Consider the following 14,642-nt stretch of genomic DNA (forward strand, 5'->3'; position numbering starts at 1 on the left):
CCATATATTATTCATTCTTTTATGGGTGGGCATTTAGGTTTCTAATATAGGGCTATTATAAACAATGTTACAATGAATATCCCTAGCTGGTCTTCTTGTCCTTACAAATTCGACCGACCTTTTAAGACCCTGCTCTCATCCCAGCTCCTCCACGAAAGCCTGCCCTGAATCCCGCAACCCACAGCAGCAAAATCCCGGTCCTCAAAAGTAGCCTGTGCCTCAAGCGTCTTTAGTACCATTCCATTGTGCTGAGCAAACGAATGAGTGAATGAATGAGTGAATGAATGGTGCAGCACAACCCAGTTGCTGGCTCTGTTCATTTTAAGTGGGCTTTGGCGCCCTACCCCTCATTTCCTTGACAGCACCGGTCCTCTACCGCATTCCCCTAGTGAGCCCAGGAATGTGTGGGTGGGTGGGTTTGGGGGCGATACTAGCGCACTGGGTGAGGGCTGCCTGTCCCTGCAAGTTCAAGATCTCGGAAAGCCTGCGGTCCGAACTTCAGTGTCCGCCTTCCGCGGAGGCCGGGCCCAGCGAGGCCCTCCGGCGTCGATGGCGTCCAGGCGCGGGGACCCGACGCGGGTCGGGGGTGGCTGAGGCTGGCTGAGGACCGCTGAGGACTCGTAGTAGATCCCTCCGCGCGCGGCTCGGGCCGGCGCTTCTTCCTGCGGGAAACCCCTGGGTGCCGAAGGCGGCCGGGCCGGGCCCGGCGACAGGGGGCGGGGTTTGAGGTGGGAGGAGGCGGCCGAGGCGGAAGGACACACGAGGCGGCTTCGCTGCACACCCGAGAAAGTTGCAGCCAAACTTCGGGCGGCGGCTAAGGCGGCGGCCCCGGACCGACTGACTGGGGGAGCAGGGAGTGGAGGCACTCAGCCTGAGTTTCGGGGCGCAGCGCGAGGCTGTGAGCCGCAGAAGTAGAAAGAGGGAAGAGAAAGTGGGGGCTCCTCTGTCGGGACCCCCTCCCCATGTGGATCTGCCCCGGCGGCGGCGGCGGCGGAGGAGGCGACCGAGAAGATGCCCGCCCTGCGCCCGGCTCGGCTGTGGGCGCTGCTGGCGCTCTGGCTGTGCCGCGCGGCCCCCGCGCGTGGTGAGTATCGGGCTGTCGGGCTGGGGGTGCTGCCCCCGCGCCGCGGTCCGCGCACTGCTGCCTCCGTCTCGGCCGGCCACCTGGGGCGACCCTTCGGTCCCCTCTTTGCGAGAAGGCCGGGCTCGGCCGTGGGCTCGGAGTGAGGCCACTTGGTTCCCGAAAGTTTGGACAGCGTGGGGTCCCCTCCCTGGGCGCGTCCCCTCCCCCGCGCTCCCCGCCGCCCGCTTCCCTCGGTGGGTGGCCCCACACACACCTCCTCGGCGGGGCAGCGAGGCTCAGAAACTCCCTTTCTGGAGCTCGGAGTTCGGGGTGTTGGGCAGTCTTGCCCTTTTGGTTCCGCGTTTCCTGGGGTTAAAGGGGAACCGAGGGCGGGCTGCCGGTAACACACCATCGCCGGCCGCGGACCGCAGAGGGGCTGAGCACAGGAATGCCAGGTTCTGGCCTGGAGGCGCGGGGGCAGGGCCTCCCAGCCCAACTGCTTGCACCTTCCAGCCCGACCGAGTGTGCCAAAGGGGAGGCACACAATCCGGGTGGGTGGGGTTGGTGTGGATGGGGCCAGGGTTTTGCGGTGCGCCTGGGTCCTGACACCCGAATCCGTCGTCCCGAGGAACCCGGTGGGTTGTGCTCGAGTCTCTGAAAGGTGGAGGCAGGAACAGTAGGAAAACTGGTGTGGCTGCATGCTGGGCCACATGATTTAAAAATCTCAACTGCTGTTTATTCTTTCCGAGGCGCGGAGCTCGGGCGCTGTTTCAGAGTCTGTGTCCAGCCCCAGGAATGTGGTGTGACGATCACCAACTCCTCCAACCTGGCAGCCGCGGTTGCTGCTCTTTTGGCAGGTTGGGGGTAGGGCAAGGGAGGGTGAGGAAAAGTGGAGACGTTAATTCATAGTGCTTCCTTTAGAAACCCTCTTTATGGCTGAATATTTGCAACAGTCTTTCTGAACACGGTTGGATCAAGGAAAGGAAAACAGATCATTTTTTTACCCATCTCACCCACAGTCTCAGATTCCAAATTTCTTCAGCATGTTTAGTAGAAAGAGTTTGGGCTTTGGAGCCCTGTTCTGTAAACCTGGGTTCAAATCCAGCTCTGCTGTGTGAACTCACCAATAAAACGGGAATGAAATTACTCAGCTAATAGGATTAATTAAGCTAATGTATATTAAACCCATGGCAGTCAGAAGGTATTCATAAAGTCCTTTCAGGACAGGGCTGTGTTTTATTTATCTCTGAACTCTCTGTTTCCAGTGGGATGGTGGCATGTGTATGTTTGTTGAATTGAAAGTGGCCTAATCTGAAGGAATCTTTACCTTGACCAAAAAAACTGGTAATGAGCTATGTCTCTTTGCAAAGAAAAGGTTAAGAAGATGAGCTTCAGAAAAATTTGCTCTTTGTTCATTGTTAACAGGCAGTGGACATGCCACTCACAGCTGTTTAAAGAGAACAAAGTTATCACAGTGCTGAGTTATTTAGCACCAACCAGATTCTTTTTGGAAAGTTCAAATTCATAACCCTCTAGGTCCTTAAAACTTTCAGAAGTGGATGAGGAGACTGTGTGATGATAAAGCAAACCTGTTGCTTTGGGAACATTTAACAAAACACATACAATGGTATTTTCGCCCTTCCTTTTTCTTTGAGTGAGACCTTTAGTATATGTGTAGATTTAGAATAGAGAGGAATATAAACAATGGGCTACTCTGAGGGTTACTATCCTTGGTCTACCATTAACTTATTTTAGTAAATAACTTCATCTTCATGATTTGTAGTCTCCTCACCAATGAAATAGAACTAAAGAAATAACCTACTTTAGAGAGTTGGAGGAAATAATAAATAATGATTGCAGAGCAATTTGCAAAATTAAGTGTTAAATGATAAGACATAAAAAACAGAATTATTCAGACATACAGGGCTTCTCGCATTCTAGGACCTCAGTACTAGAAGATTTCCTCTTTTTAAAAAATCTTAATGCAAGGACGTGCTTAGAGAAGGGGGTTGGGGGGAGAAAGAAACATTGATGTGAGAGAGAAGCATCAATCAGTTGTAGTTGCCTTTCATACGTGCCCCTACTGGGTATCGAACCTGTAACCCAGGTATGTGCCATGACTAGGAATCCAACCAGCAACCTTTCTGTGCACAGTACAACGCTCAATCAACTGAGCCACTCTGGCTGGGCAGATATGCTTTTTATTTCTGCATTGGTAAGGTATTGCTATTACTAGCTAGCTTTTAGGTGGACAAGTTGAGTGTTAGTCAATTAGCTCAAAGGACAGGATTTAGATAGTTTGACTTTTAGGCAGGTGTTCTTCAGATGCTAAATTGCAATAGAAGACATTAAAAAAACCTGTTTCTTGGTACAAATCTTAAATCTTTTCAGAGTCTGGCAGTGATGGCTTTTTGACTCTTCTTAATCTTCTATTATTATTGTGTTTTGCCAAGTTACCAATTGTAACATACCATTCCAAACTTTTGAGTATTCCTGTATTTGGCTTGTGGCCAAGTGTTAATTTAAACATCAGTAAGTTCCTAAGGCAAGGAGCTGTCAACCCATCTGTCTGATTGTCTAAACAGCTATCCAGGACCACCCTTTGCTCCTTGTTTTCTTTTGCTTTGCAATGTGAAGTGACTCCCGGTTTTGCTGCCTGCTAGATAACTTCTCAGCTGCATTCGTCTCTTGCTTTTAAAAAAATATCACAAAGAGCAGTTGTGTTTTGTGTTTTTTTTCCTCAGAGATTAAACTATTTTTCTTTTTACTTCTTCCTATTCTTTCTATATTATTATTCCTTTTGGGGAGGAAAGGGGAGGAAGGAGAGTGATTATTTCTAGCCTCTCTTTTTTTTCCCAATGTTTGGATTTGAAAAAATATTTTACCCACATCTTTGCACCATTTCCGCTCTCCTGCCTCTTTTGTAGTCTTCTTGTGAGATGGAGGAGTAACTTCTGGTTCATCTGAATTGTAGTTGCCGACTTTGGGACCTTTAGAAATGTTTTAATTCAGTGGGATATGTTTGGGTGCTTCAGAGCACCCTAACAATACATTTTAAAAATACCATACCCACAGAAATTTTATTTTGCCCACAAAATTTGCATTGATCTAGTTCCCACTCTTTGATGCCATTCCTCGTCATCCTCCTCCTTACTCTGTCCACTGTGACAGAACAAAGCTCTGTGTCCTGGCTGGGGTGATTGTTGGGCTTAACTAACACCCAGGGATTCTAATACAGTAGGTCTGAGAATCTATAGTTGTCAAGGTTTACAGGTGATTCTAATATAATAACTTGGTTGGAACCCAGTGATAGTTCGTTACTCTGCCTTCAGGTGTATATATGGGGGTTGTTGTTCTTTTTTTTTTTCCAAGATGGAAACAGTCTGGAATTTCTTCTTTCTTTTTTTTAAATCCTCACCCAAGGGTATTTTTCTTTTTATCTTCAGATAAATAGAAAAGAAGGGAGAAAGGGATATATATATATGTCTATATATATATAGGGATATATATATATGTCTATATATATCTAGATATCTAGATATATATGTGTATATGTGTGTGTGTGTGTATATATATATATATATATATATAGAGAGAGAGAGAGAGAGAGAGAGAGAGAGAGAGAGAAACATCGATGTGAGAGAGACACATCGATTGGTTGCCTCTCGCATGACCCCAACTGGGATGAACCACAACCAAGGTCCCTGTCCTTGACCAGAATCAAACCTGAGACTCATCAGATTGTGGGCTGATGGCAAAAGAAACCATTATATATAAATTGCATTTAAGCATTCTGCAATATATAGTGTTCTTAGTGTAACTGGAGTGCAAATTATCTACATACACAAATGAAACATTTCAGAAGCAAGTGGAGTAAACAAAAGCACCAGTTCCTTAAATTACACTTGATCACATACATGAGCAAGTCTCTGTGATAGTTCATCCTGTTCCATGGAAGCAACACAGGTGCCAATAGATCCCGTCTGACCTGTAGTAATTCCACATTGAGATCAAGGCCAGCTTCACCTGCCATTTCTTGAAGCAGCACATCCACTTGGCTTTGTGGTGTTGTTAGGGTTGTAGTGCTGCTACTCATTGTGTCTTCCATTTGTTGTGTTTGAACATCTACTGTTTCAAATTGGTGTTCAGATTTTTCATCAGAGCAGAAATCTTTTCAAGGTTCGTATTCCTCAATGTAGCATCCATGGACTAAACTACACCTGTCATGGACTTGGTTACCTTGCCCATTGTTACTGCAGTTTGAACTCTGGCTGCCACAGCATCAACCCTAGCACTCATTCTCAAGAAATTAATTGCTTGGTTCTTCTGGAGGATTGCATTTTCAGCATGTATTCTTACAACTTCTGCATTGCCTTTCTGAACAGCCTTTTTAATCGTGGCCTTTTCTTCTTTACCACATTTCTTGGCATTCCTTTTAAACTCTTTTGCAGCAAACTTCAAGTTAAATAGGTGTTTCTCCATATTCAACATGGGCCCACTTTTTTGGGAAGGCGACAGCCTGGGCAGCGGCACAAGTTTGATGTGAGGGAGCTCAGTATTCCCGTCTTAGTTCAGAGGTGCAGCCAGCCTGGCTCCTAGGTTTGAGATCCCACTTTTTGTTTTGGCCCGTTCTTCTTAATTTCAGTAATTTCTAGTATGAACCTAACCTTAGCCATTCCAGAGTTTAACCCTCTGTTTAACATAAAAGCTGTAGAGTATAATGCTACTTCTTTTTGTTCATCTGGGCACAGTAGGTCCCCATTATCTCTTTAGAAAGGCTTTATATATTTGAATGATATTATAAGCCCCCTCCCTCCTTTTTCTTCTCTGTTATCTATTTTTCTTCAAGCTTCATTCATTTATATCATTTGAACCATCTGTTTATTTGCCCTAAGTGGTTTTAGAGTAAAAAATTCTAAGCCATGATTTGGATGAGAAGATAAGAGATTTTACATAATCCAGATATTGAGTTTCTATTCCTTATTTCTTTTTTTAAAAAATGTGTATATATATATGTGTGTGTGGGGGGGTATACATATATTTTTTCCTATTTATCTTCAGTTAGAGGGGTGGGAGGGGGGAGAGAGAGACAGAGACAGAGACATCGATGTGAAAGAGACACATTGACTGGTTGCCTCCTGCATGACCCTGACCAGGGCCGGGGACAAACTGCAACTGTGATACGTGTCCTTGACGGGAATTGAACCCATGACTCATTGGTTCTCAGGCTGATGTTCTAACCACTGAGAAAAACTGTCCAGGGCTATTCCTTATTTCTTGATATTTCTATCTGGATGTCACAACTTGAACCTGTCATTTTCTTCTCACCCTTTCCCAATTCTCCTCCTCTCGTCTTCCCTTTCTCTGCAAATGACTTGAAAGTCAAAAGGTTTCCTTTTCTTCTACTTTTCTCTCTTTATGTATGTATTTTATATGTAAAATATATGTATGATCTTTTGGAAAGATCACTGGACTAGGAGCCAGAAGGATGGAATTCTCCTCCGGGTCTGTTATTAATTAGTCTTGTAATCTTGTGGAAGGGGTGCTGTTTGGTCCTCCATTTGCTCAGGTACTTTGTCCGTAGTCACTGAGCCAATTACAGAGTTGAGACTAGATTCTTTCTCTTCTGGCCCTCAGTCCAGTGCCTCATTTACTCTCCATATCACTTTAATCTCTTGTACAAATGAGCCCATGTACACAGAGACACTTAGAACATCCTCAAGTGCTTATTGTTAATGTGTATTTCTTGAGGGGGAAAAATTGTCTTTTCATTTATGTGTTTATTCTAATTCTCCCACCCCTACCATTGTACCTAGCACAGTGCCTTGGCCTCTAATAGGCTGCCAGTAAAGATTTATTCAGTTAAACACTAATTTTAGTTATTTTCTTATTTTGCATTACTGTAGTACTCCCAAGTTTTGTATTTTTTTAAAAAAGTATTTGCAAGAGTTATTTGGGGAAAAACCAAATTTTTCCCTTCCCCAGATACTTTATTTAAACGTGCTATTTTCAGCTGCTCTCTCTTTCTGTTTTCTTCTCTCTCTCTTTTTGATCACTTCTGCAATTCATAAAGGTCACTTTGACTTTGGAATTCAGCCTCAAAGGCACTGGCATCCACCCCCTGCCTCTCACTGGAGTTGCTTTTACTGCTCCCTGCCTATGTTAGTGGCCAGCAGTTTCTGTTATTTTGTTCAGAGTGTCCATGCCTTCTTGTAATTTGATCATTTTAGGGACTATTGGAATAGTATTTAACATTTTTTAAAATTAGAGTTAACTAAGTTTATGTTTCGATGATATTTTTGGAGATGTTATTCATTGTGAGTTGGATATTGCAACTTGTACTCCACTAAGAATAGGTACATTTAGTAAAATTTATTTGTTTTTCCCCACCAAGAGAGTTCCCAGAAAACCATGACCACAGACAAAAACTCTGAAAAGTGAGACAATACATAAATAGGTAAAAATGTGAGCGAACATGCGGTATGTGAGCTCTCTCTGCCAGGGGAATGCTCCTTGAGGGCAGGCCCGATGGCACCTGCGCCCCTCCCTGGCCTGCGGAGCCTGTGTGTGTACGCCCAGCACGCAGTCGGCCAGCAGTGCGTTCTGGTCACAGCACCGAAGGTTCCTGCTCTGCCCTTTCCACCTCTGGCGCATTCTGGAGGACAGGCTGATGGTGAGGCAGGGGTGTGTCTTCATGTTCATTTCTCCTTTGAAGAGAAAGATCAGTCGAAAGCTGACCCCACCTACAGACTTTTATGCTATCTCTTTTTATTAATTAATGGGTAGCTGAAATTTTCCTCCTTGTTGACTTATGTGCTGGCAGGAACTTTACATTTCACCGAGTCCTTTTGTCCACTCCATGCTGGAGGTCATCCTCTACAACATCCTGGTCAAGAGGTGGCCTACCTTCTTTCTGCTTGCACACCTCTCGTGATAGATGATAGCTCCCTGGCTCCGGAGGCCGGTCTGTCCATCTTCCGACAGCTCTAATTCTTAAAGAGATCTTTTTCTATTCATCTGTCTTATTATGACTTTCCTCCATTTTCTCAGGAACCTGTCTTATTATGATTTGCATCTTCTCAGGAATTTTTCTCAAAAAGTCATAAGCCTTGTGTGGGTGACAGTATCTAAAAGGGGTACATGCCCTTTACTGAACTGACATCTGCCCCTCTGTAGGAGTTCAGCCCAGTGAGGAGCATGGAGATGATCCCATCTTGGGTGTTCTCCTGGACATGTGACTCACTGGGTCTGGAATAGTGTCTGAGAATTTGTATATTTAAGAAATAGCCTAAAAAAGCCGTGGTACATATCCACAATGGAGTACTACGCAGCTGTAAGAAAGAAAGATCTCTTATACTTTGAGACGACATGGAGGGACCTGGAAAGTATCATCCTAAGTGAAACAAGCCAAACAGAGAAAGACAAGTATCATATGATCTCACTTATTTGTGGAATATAATGAACATAACAGTCTGAGGAATGGGCTAGTCCCAGAGACGTGGAAGTGGGATACAGACTGACAATACCCAGAAGAGGGGGTGATGGGGGAGAGATAAACCACAGAACTTGTGTGCATGAACAGTGGACATGGACAACAAACTGGGGACAGGGCAGGGAGGGAGGGGGAGGGGGGAATCAGTGGGGGAAAAAGGAGAAACATCTGTAACAAAAATTAATTAATAAAAAATAAATAAATTAAAAAAAAAAAAAGAAAGAAATAGCCAGGTACTTTTGACATTAGGGAAGGTTTGGAATCACCAAGGAGTGAATCGGAGGAAGCCAAGGGCTTCTTTCTGTTTGTTCTTTGATAGTGCTAGTGATGTGGGTTGCTTTAACTGGGTCCTGTGGTCATTTTTCTTTTTGAAAGTGTCTGCTTTTTGCTGAAACCCTAGGTCACTAGACAGAGGAAGCTGCCCAGATATCTCCATAAGGCTAGTAGTTATTTTGTCTTAAAAAAGAATCTGCAAACTACTCGAAGTTGTAGGACTGCTGTGTGTGTGTGATGCGTGACTGTGATGGAATGTCCCTCCATCAGAACATTGGCTGCAATGCCGGAATACACAGGTGCTCCACAGTCCTTTTGGTATCCACTGAGGAGTTCTGTCCTCAGCCTTGTGAATGGCGCTGCCTTTGAGGATGTCTGCTTTGTTAACCCATGAACACATGTCTCATGTCAAGGGTTTCCTCCAGATGTGTTAGTGCAAAAACATATAAAGGTCACGTATTCAGGCAGCTCTGCTTTGGGGTATCTGGGCTGCTGAAGCAACTAGAATTGAAAAAGAAGAATGAAGGAGGAATTAAGGACCTCTTGAGCAGAACAGAGCAGTCTGCGAGGAGGGGCCCACGGGTGCTCCTCTGACAAAGACACTGATGTTGAACTTGATAGGAAGAAGGAAGTGGCTTCAGATCTGAAAGGATATGCTCATGACCTCTGGATGGGACGAACTGGTGTTTATTGGTGGTGGCAGGAGGTTAGCTGTAGCTCTGTTCTGTTTCTCCTCCCCTCATCTTTGAGGGGAATAGCAGCTGTGTGGCAGAAAGTACATCATGACCTTAAAAAGAAGAGTAAAGCCAAGGAAAGGGGAATGATAAAAGACATAGGTTGGAGTTAGAAAAGTGAAGCAATTATTGTATTAATTTATTTCTATATGTTGATATGTTTCCATATAGTATTCTGGTAGGAGCGCTACTTATTAGCTCTAAGATTAATTATCTTAGTAATTCTCTAACCTCTGAGCCAAACCGGCCAGGGCTATCTTAGTAGTTCTCTTAATGGTATGTTAGGGAGGTTTGTGGTGTGTTTTCATACTTAATTTGTGTATTTCCCTTAGAGTCATGTGGTAGGGAGTACAGGGTATTCTGTTCTAGATGTGTGGGAATCTTTGACCAAGTAGAAGATAGGGTCCTGCTCCCAAGGAGCTGACATCATCATGGAGACAAAAGCACACAAATAGGAATATGAAGGAGTCATTTAGTGACTTCTCTCTATGTTCTAAAAGCAGTTTCCTGCAGTCAGGGTGACTGAGAGCTATAGGTCTGGGAGAGTCAACTCCAGGTCTGCCAGGGAACAGTGACCCCCAGCTCACCCTTGCTGGGCTTGTGTGCTGTTCTCTTTTTCTGCTGTAACTGAGAAATAGAAAAAACTTGACTTGGGGAAACACAAAGACCCCTTTGTCTGGTGAGGGTGTAAATATAAGTTTGGCACATGTCGTGGCGTCTGTTATGTCTATTAGTTGGTTTGTGGCAAGAGACAGGGCTGTGTTTTCAGTCCTGATGCCAAGCCTGATCTAGACTAGTTACGGTGGAAGTATCTTCTTTGGAAGATCTAGTTCCCAGTGACAGTAACTGAAGGAACTTCTCTCACAGCCCGGCAATGACTTAGGTGTGGCCTGGACACACCCAGAGTTGCTGCCTTAGGTGGGTGGCATTGATTAATCATTCTAACATCTCCCTCACCCTCTTGTACTTGTCTTGGCAAAACCCTGTTCCACCAGCTCCTCAAACTTTGGGCTTTACTAGATAGGATTGAGCAAACTCTTGGGTAGGAGTGTCATTTTACTGTCCCTTGACACTGATGGACTACAGACCTGTTGTCTTGGTCTAGCTCTGGTGCTCTTGGTCTTCAGCCCAGGCAGTGAGGGACCTGGATCTCTCTTCCCATTAGACTAATGCACCTTCCCAAGAGGCCTGCCTTAGGGCAGTTTCTGGTCTTCATCTCAGTTCCTTTTGTAGGATATTGGCAGCTGGGCAGTGGCTCTGGTTCTTTGAATACATCAGCCAAACATCATGCCAAGACAGACTCACTGTCTCACAAAGACAGGTTGGATCTGAGGGTGTTGCAGAACCTGTTTCTGGGTGAAGAGTAGCACTCCCATCCTCATATACTTATTCATATGAAGAAAGTGTGTGTGTATTTTGTGAGGTAAAGAAAACATGATGAAAAAAAACACATGATGATAATATTTTGATTGGAATCAGATATTGTCTTCCTAATAATGTGTTGTCTTTTTTAACAAATAGCATCCTTTTAAAATACAATTTTGCTTGCTGAATAAAATGTTGTATGAAAAGCTGTGGTTAGTCCTGGCTGGTTTGGCTCAGCGGTTGGAGCGTCGGCCTGTGGACCAGAGTCCTGGGTTCAGTTCCCGCTAGGCCCTAGTGGCTGGGGGCACACACGAAAAAGAAAAGATGTGGTTGCATTCCTAGTACTACCTTGTTCAGAGGCAGGTACGTTTTAAAGTTTGCTTCTTTTTCATCTCTTTTTACTCTCATCCCTCTTTTATGAGGAGATTCTGAAAGGCTTTTACACTTCAAAGATGAAGTGTAGCCTGTTTTAACTAGTACCCGTATTATTTACTCACTAATATATTCTGTTGAGTTTTTGAATATGAATAGTTAGAAAACTAGATAGTGCTAAGGTTTAAATTCTCAAAATGGTAAATGTGGTAAACTGCAAAGAAACTTTTAATTCTTTGCTTTCACATGCTTTTTTTTTTGTCCAGAAAATGTTGAGACTCATTGAAGTATGAGGACATCTATATTTTGATTATTACTTTTTATTATGTTTTCCTTCACTGTGAGTATGCCTTTATTTGCTAGATCTTCTTTAATTGGAAACATTAAGGACAGTTCGTTTATTACAACATTTAAAGCACTTTCTAATCTTTATGAGCATTATTAGTGAAAAAACATGTCCTGTGAATCGTGCAAGTCTTTGGCACTATGTTACTATTTAAAGTAAGTAACAATATTTCATGGCTCCTGTGACACATACTTTCTAAGAGATTTAAGGAAAATGGTTGTAACTACAAACAAACATTGTAACACTTGAAGGTAGGTTTACATAATAACAGCATTATTTCTTAAGTTTACACTTAATTAACTCATCTATATTTTGTCAGTTTATTCTGGCACCTGTACAGGATTTACCGAGGTGGTGGGGTGGTATTTTACTGTTACTGTTTTGGTGTATATCTTTCGGTCTTTTTTCTACCTTTAGTTTAAAAAAGTCGTTGATTCATAAGATATATGCAATTTTCTGTTCTGCCTTTCTTCAGTGGTTATAAATTTTTTCATAAATTGAATTTTTATGGTTAAATAATATTCTAATTAATAAGTTTACTATGTTTTGATATTTCTTCTTAAGTTTGCCTGTATATTTGGTTGGTTCCATCATTTTTTTTCTGTATAAATGCTACTAATCATTTTTATATAGAAAGAAATTTTCCTGCTTAGAATTTTTTTTTCATTAAGTTAAATTTCCAGAAGAGACATTAATATGTCAAAGAGAGTGATTTTTAAAAATCAGGAAAAAGGATTTAAAAAATCAGGAAAACATACAAGAAAATAAAAATGTCCAATAATTCCACCATCTCCAATCAACACCCACAGTTAATATGTTGATACATTTTCAGTGTTTTCTTGTGTCTGTTATTGTAATTGGGATTTTAATGTGCATATAGTTTTATTATCTGCTTCTGTACCACTTAAATATTGTGAACATTTCCCCACATACATAAATATAAATGCTCTTTAAGAATGTGGTTTTTAAGTATATATAATATGTGTGTGTGTGTTTGTGTATATATATTAATTAATTGTTGTTACAGATAGTTCTCTTTTTCTCCCATTGACACCCTCCTCCTGACCCCACTCCCCAGCATTGTTGTCTATATCCATTGGTTTATTTTGTTCATCAGTTTGAAATGTTCATCCGTTACAAAAAAAGTGAGATCATGTGATACTTGTCTTTTTCTGATTGGCTTATTTCGCTTAGCATAATACTCTCCAGGTCCCTCCATGTAGTCTCAGAGGATAAGAGATCTTTCTTTCTTGCAGCTTGTAGTATTCCATTGTGTACATGTACCACAGCTTTTTTATCCACTCCTCTATTGATGGACACTTGGGTTGTTTCCAGATCTTAGCGATTGTAAACAGTGCTGCTATGAACACAGGGGTGCATATATTCATTTTGATTGGTGTTTTGGGCTTCTTAGGATATGTTCAGAGAAGTAGGATCTCCTTGAGTAAAACGGCAGTTCCATTTTTAATTTTTTGAGGCTTTGTAGTATAACCTGATATCCGATATTATGATCCCTCCTACTTTGTTCTTCTTTTTCAAGATTGCTGTGGCTATTTGGGGTCTCTTTTGGTTCCATATAAACTTTTGGAGTATTTGTTCTAGTTTCATGATATATGTCATTGGTATTTTGATGGGGATTGCTTGAATCTATAGATTACTTTAGGTAGTATGGACATTTTAACGATGTTAATTCTTCCAATCCATGAACAAGGTATATGCTTCCACATTTTTATATTTTACGTTATTTCTTTTTTCAATGTCCCTGCCCTGTAGTTTTCTGAGAATAGATCCTTTACTTCTCTGGTTAAATTTATTCCTAGGTATCTTAGTTTTTTTTGCTGTTGTGGTAAGTGGGATTGTTTTTTTAGTTTCTCTGTCTGTGAGTTCATTATCGATATATAAGAGTGCTGTTGATTTCTTTTTTTTTTTTTTTTAATCCTCGCCTGAGGACATTTTTCGATATTTTGTTCAGATAGAGTGGGAGAGAGAGAGAGAGAGAGAGAGAGAGAGAGAGAGAGAGAGAGAGAGAGAAACATCGACATGAAAGGGACACATCAAGTGGTCGCCACCCACACGACCCAACCAGGGCTGGGGACAAACTGCAACTGAGGTACGTGCCCTTAGCAGGAACCAAACCCGGGTCTCTCCAGACTGCAGGCCGACACTCTAACCAACCACTGAGCCAAACCCACCAGGGCTGCTGTTGATTTCTTGATGTTGATTTTGTATCCTGCTACTTTGCCCAATTTATTTATTAGCCCTAGTAGATTTTAGATAGTCTTTAGGGTTTTCTGTATACAATATCATGTCATCTGCAAATAATGACAGTTTCACTTCTTCCTTTGCAATTTGGATTCCTTTTATTTTTCCTTCTTGTCTAATTGCTGCAGCTAAGAGTTCCAGTACTAGGTTAAATAAGAGTGGTGAAAGTGGGCATCTCTGTCTTGTTCCTGTTTTTAAGGGAAATGCTTTTAGTTTTTGCCCATTGAGTATGATGTTGGCTGTAGGTTTTTCATATATGGCCTTTAATATGTCAAGATACAATCCCTCTTTTCCCACATTGCTGAGCATTTTTATCAGAAATGGGTGCTGGATTTTGTTGAGTGTTTTTTTTAGCATCTATTGATATGATCATATGGTTTTTATCTTTCATTTTGTTTATGTGGTATATCACATTTATTGATTTGCAAATATTATACCAGCCTTGCATCCCTGGGATGAATCCCACGTGGTCAAGGTGAATAATATTTTTGATGTATTGCTGGATCCGATTTGCTAATATTTTGTTAAGGATTTTGGCATCTGTGTTCATCAGGGATATTGGCCTGTAGTTTTCTTTCTTTGTACTGTCTTTATCTGGTTTAGAATTATGCTGGTCTCATAAAATTAGTTTGGAAGTCTTCCTTCTTCTTGAATTATTTGAAATAGTTTTGAGGAGAATGGATGTCAGATCTTCTTTGAATTTTTGATACAATTCCCCTGTGAAGCCTTACGGGC

At 42.4% G+C, this 14,642-nt stretch overlaps 1 protein-coding gene and 1 pseudogene across 3 annotated transcripts in view; one reads left to right on the forward strand and one right to left on the reverse strand.

Moving 5' to 3' along the window:
* Nucleotides 1-758: 758 nt before the first annotated feature.
* The window catches only part of NOTCH2 (notch receptor 2), a 166,603-nt gene continuing 152,719 nt past the window's right edge, over nucleotides 759-14,642 (forward strand). The window contains exon 1 of one of the 3 annotated variants that reach the window (XM_036271970.1): nucleotides 759-1,084. In XM_036271970.1, coding sequence (XP_036127863.1) covers nucleotides 1,012-1,084 — 73 coding nt within the window. In that variant the 5' untranslated portion in view covers nucleotides 759-1,011. Of the gene's footprint in view, nucleotides 1,085-1,332; nucleotides 1,615-14,642 lie in introns of those variants that run through there. The other 2 variants (XM_036271969.1, XM_036271971.1) reach the window with 2 other exon arrangements.
* Nucleotides 4,963-5,554, reverse strand: LOC118636971 (annotated as a pseudogene).

Source organism: Molossus molossus, unplaced genomic scaffold (assembly GCF_014108415.1).
Source record: "Molossus molossus isolate mMolMol1 unplaced genomic scaffold, mMolMol1.p scaffold_m16_p_20, whole genome shotgun sequence".
In the NCBI taxonomy this organism is placed as follows: domain Eukaryota; kingdom Metazoa; phylum Chordata; class Mammalia; order Chiroptera; family Molossidae; genus Molossus; species Molossus molossus.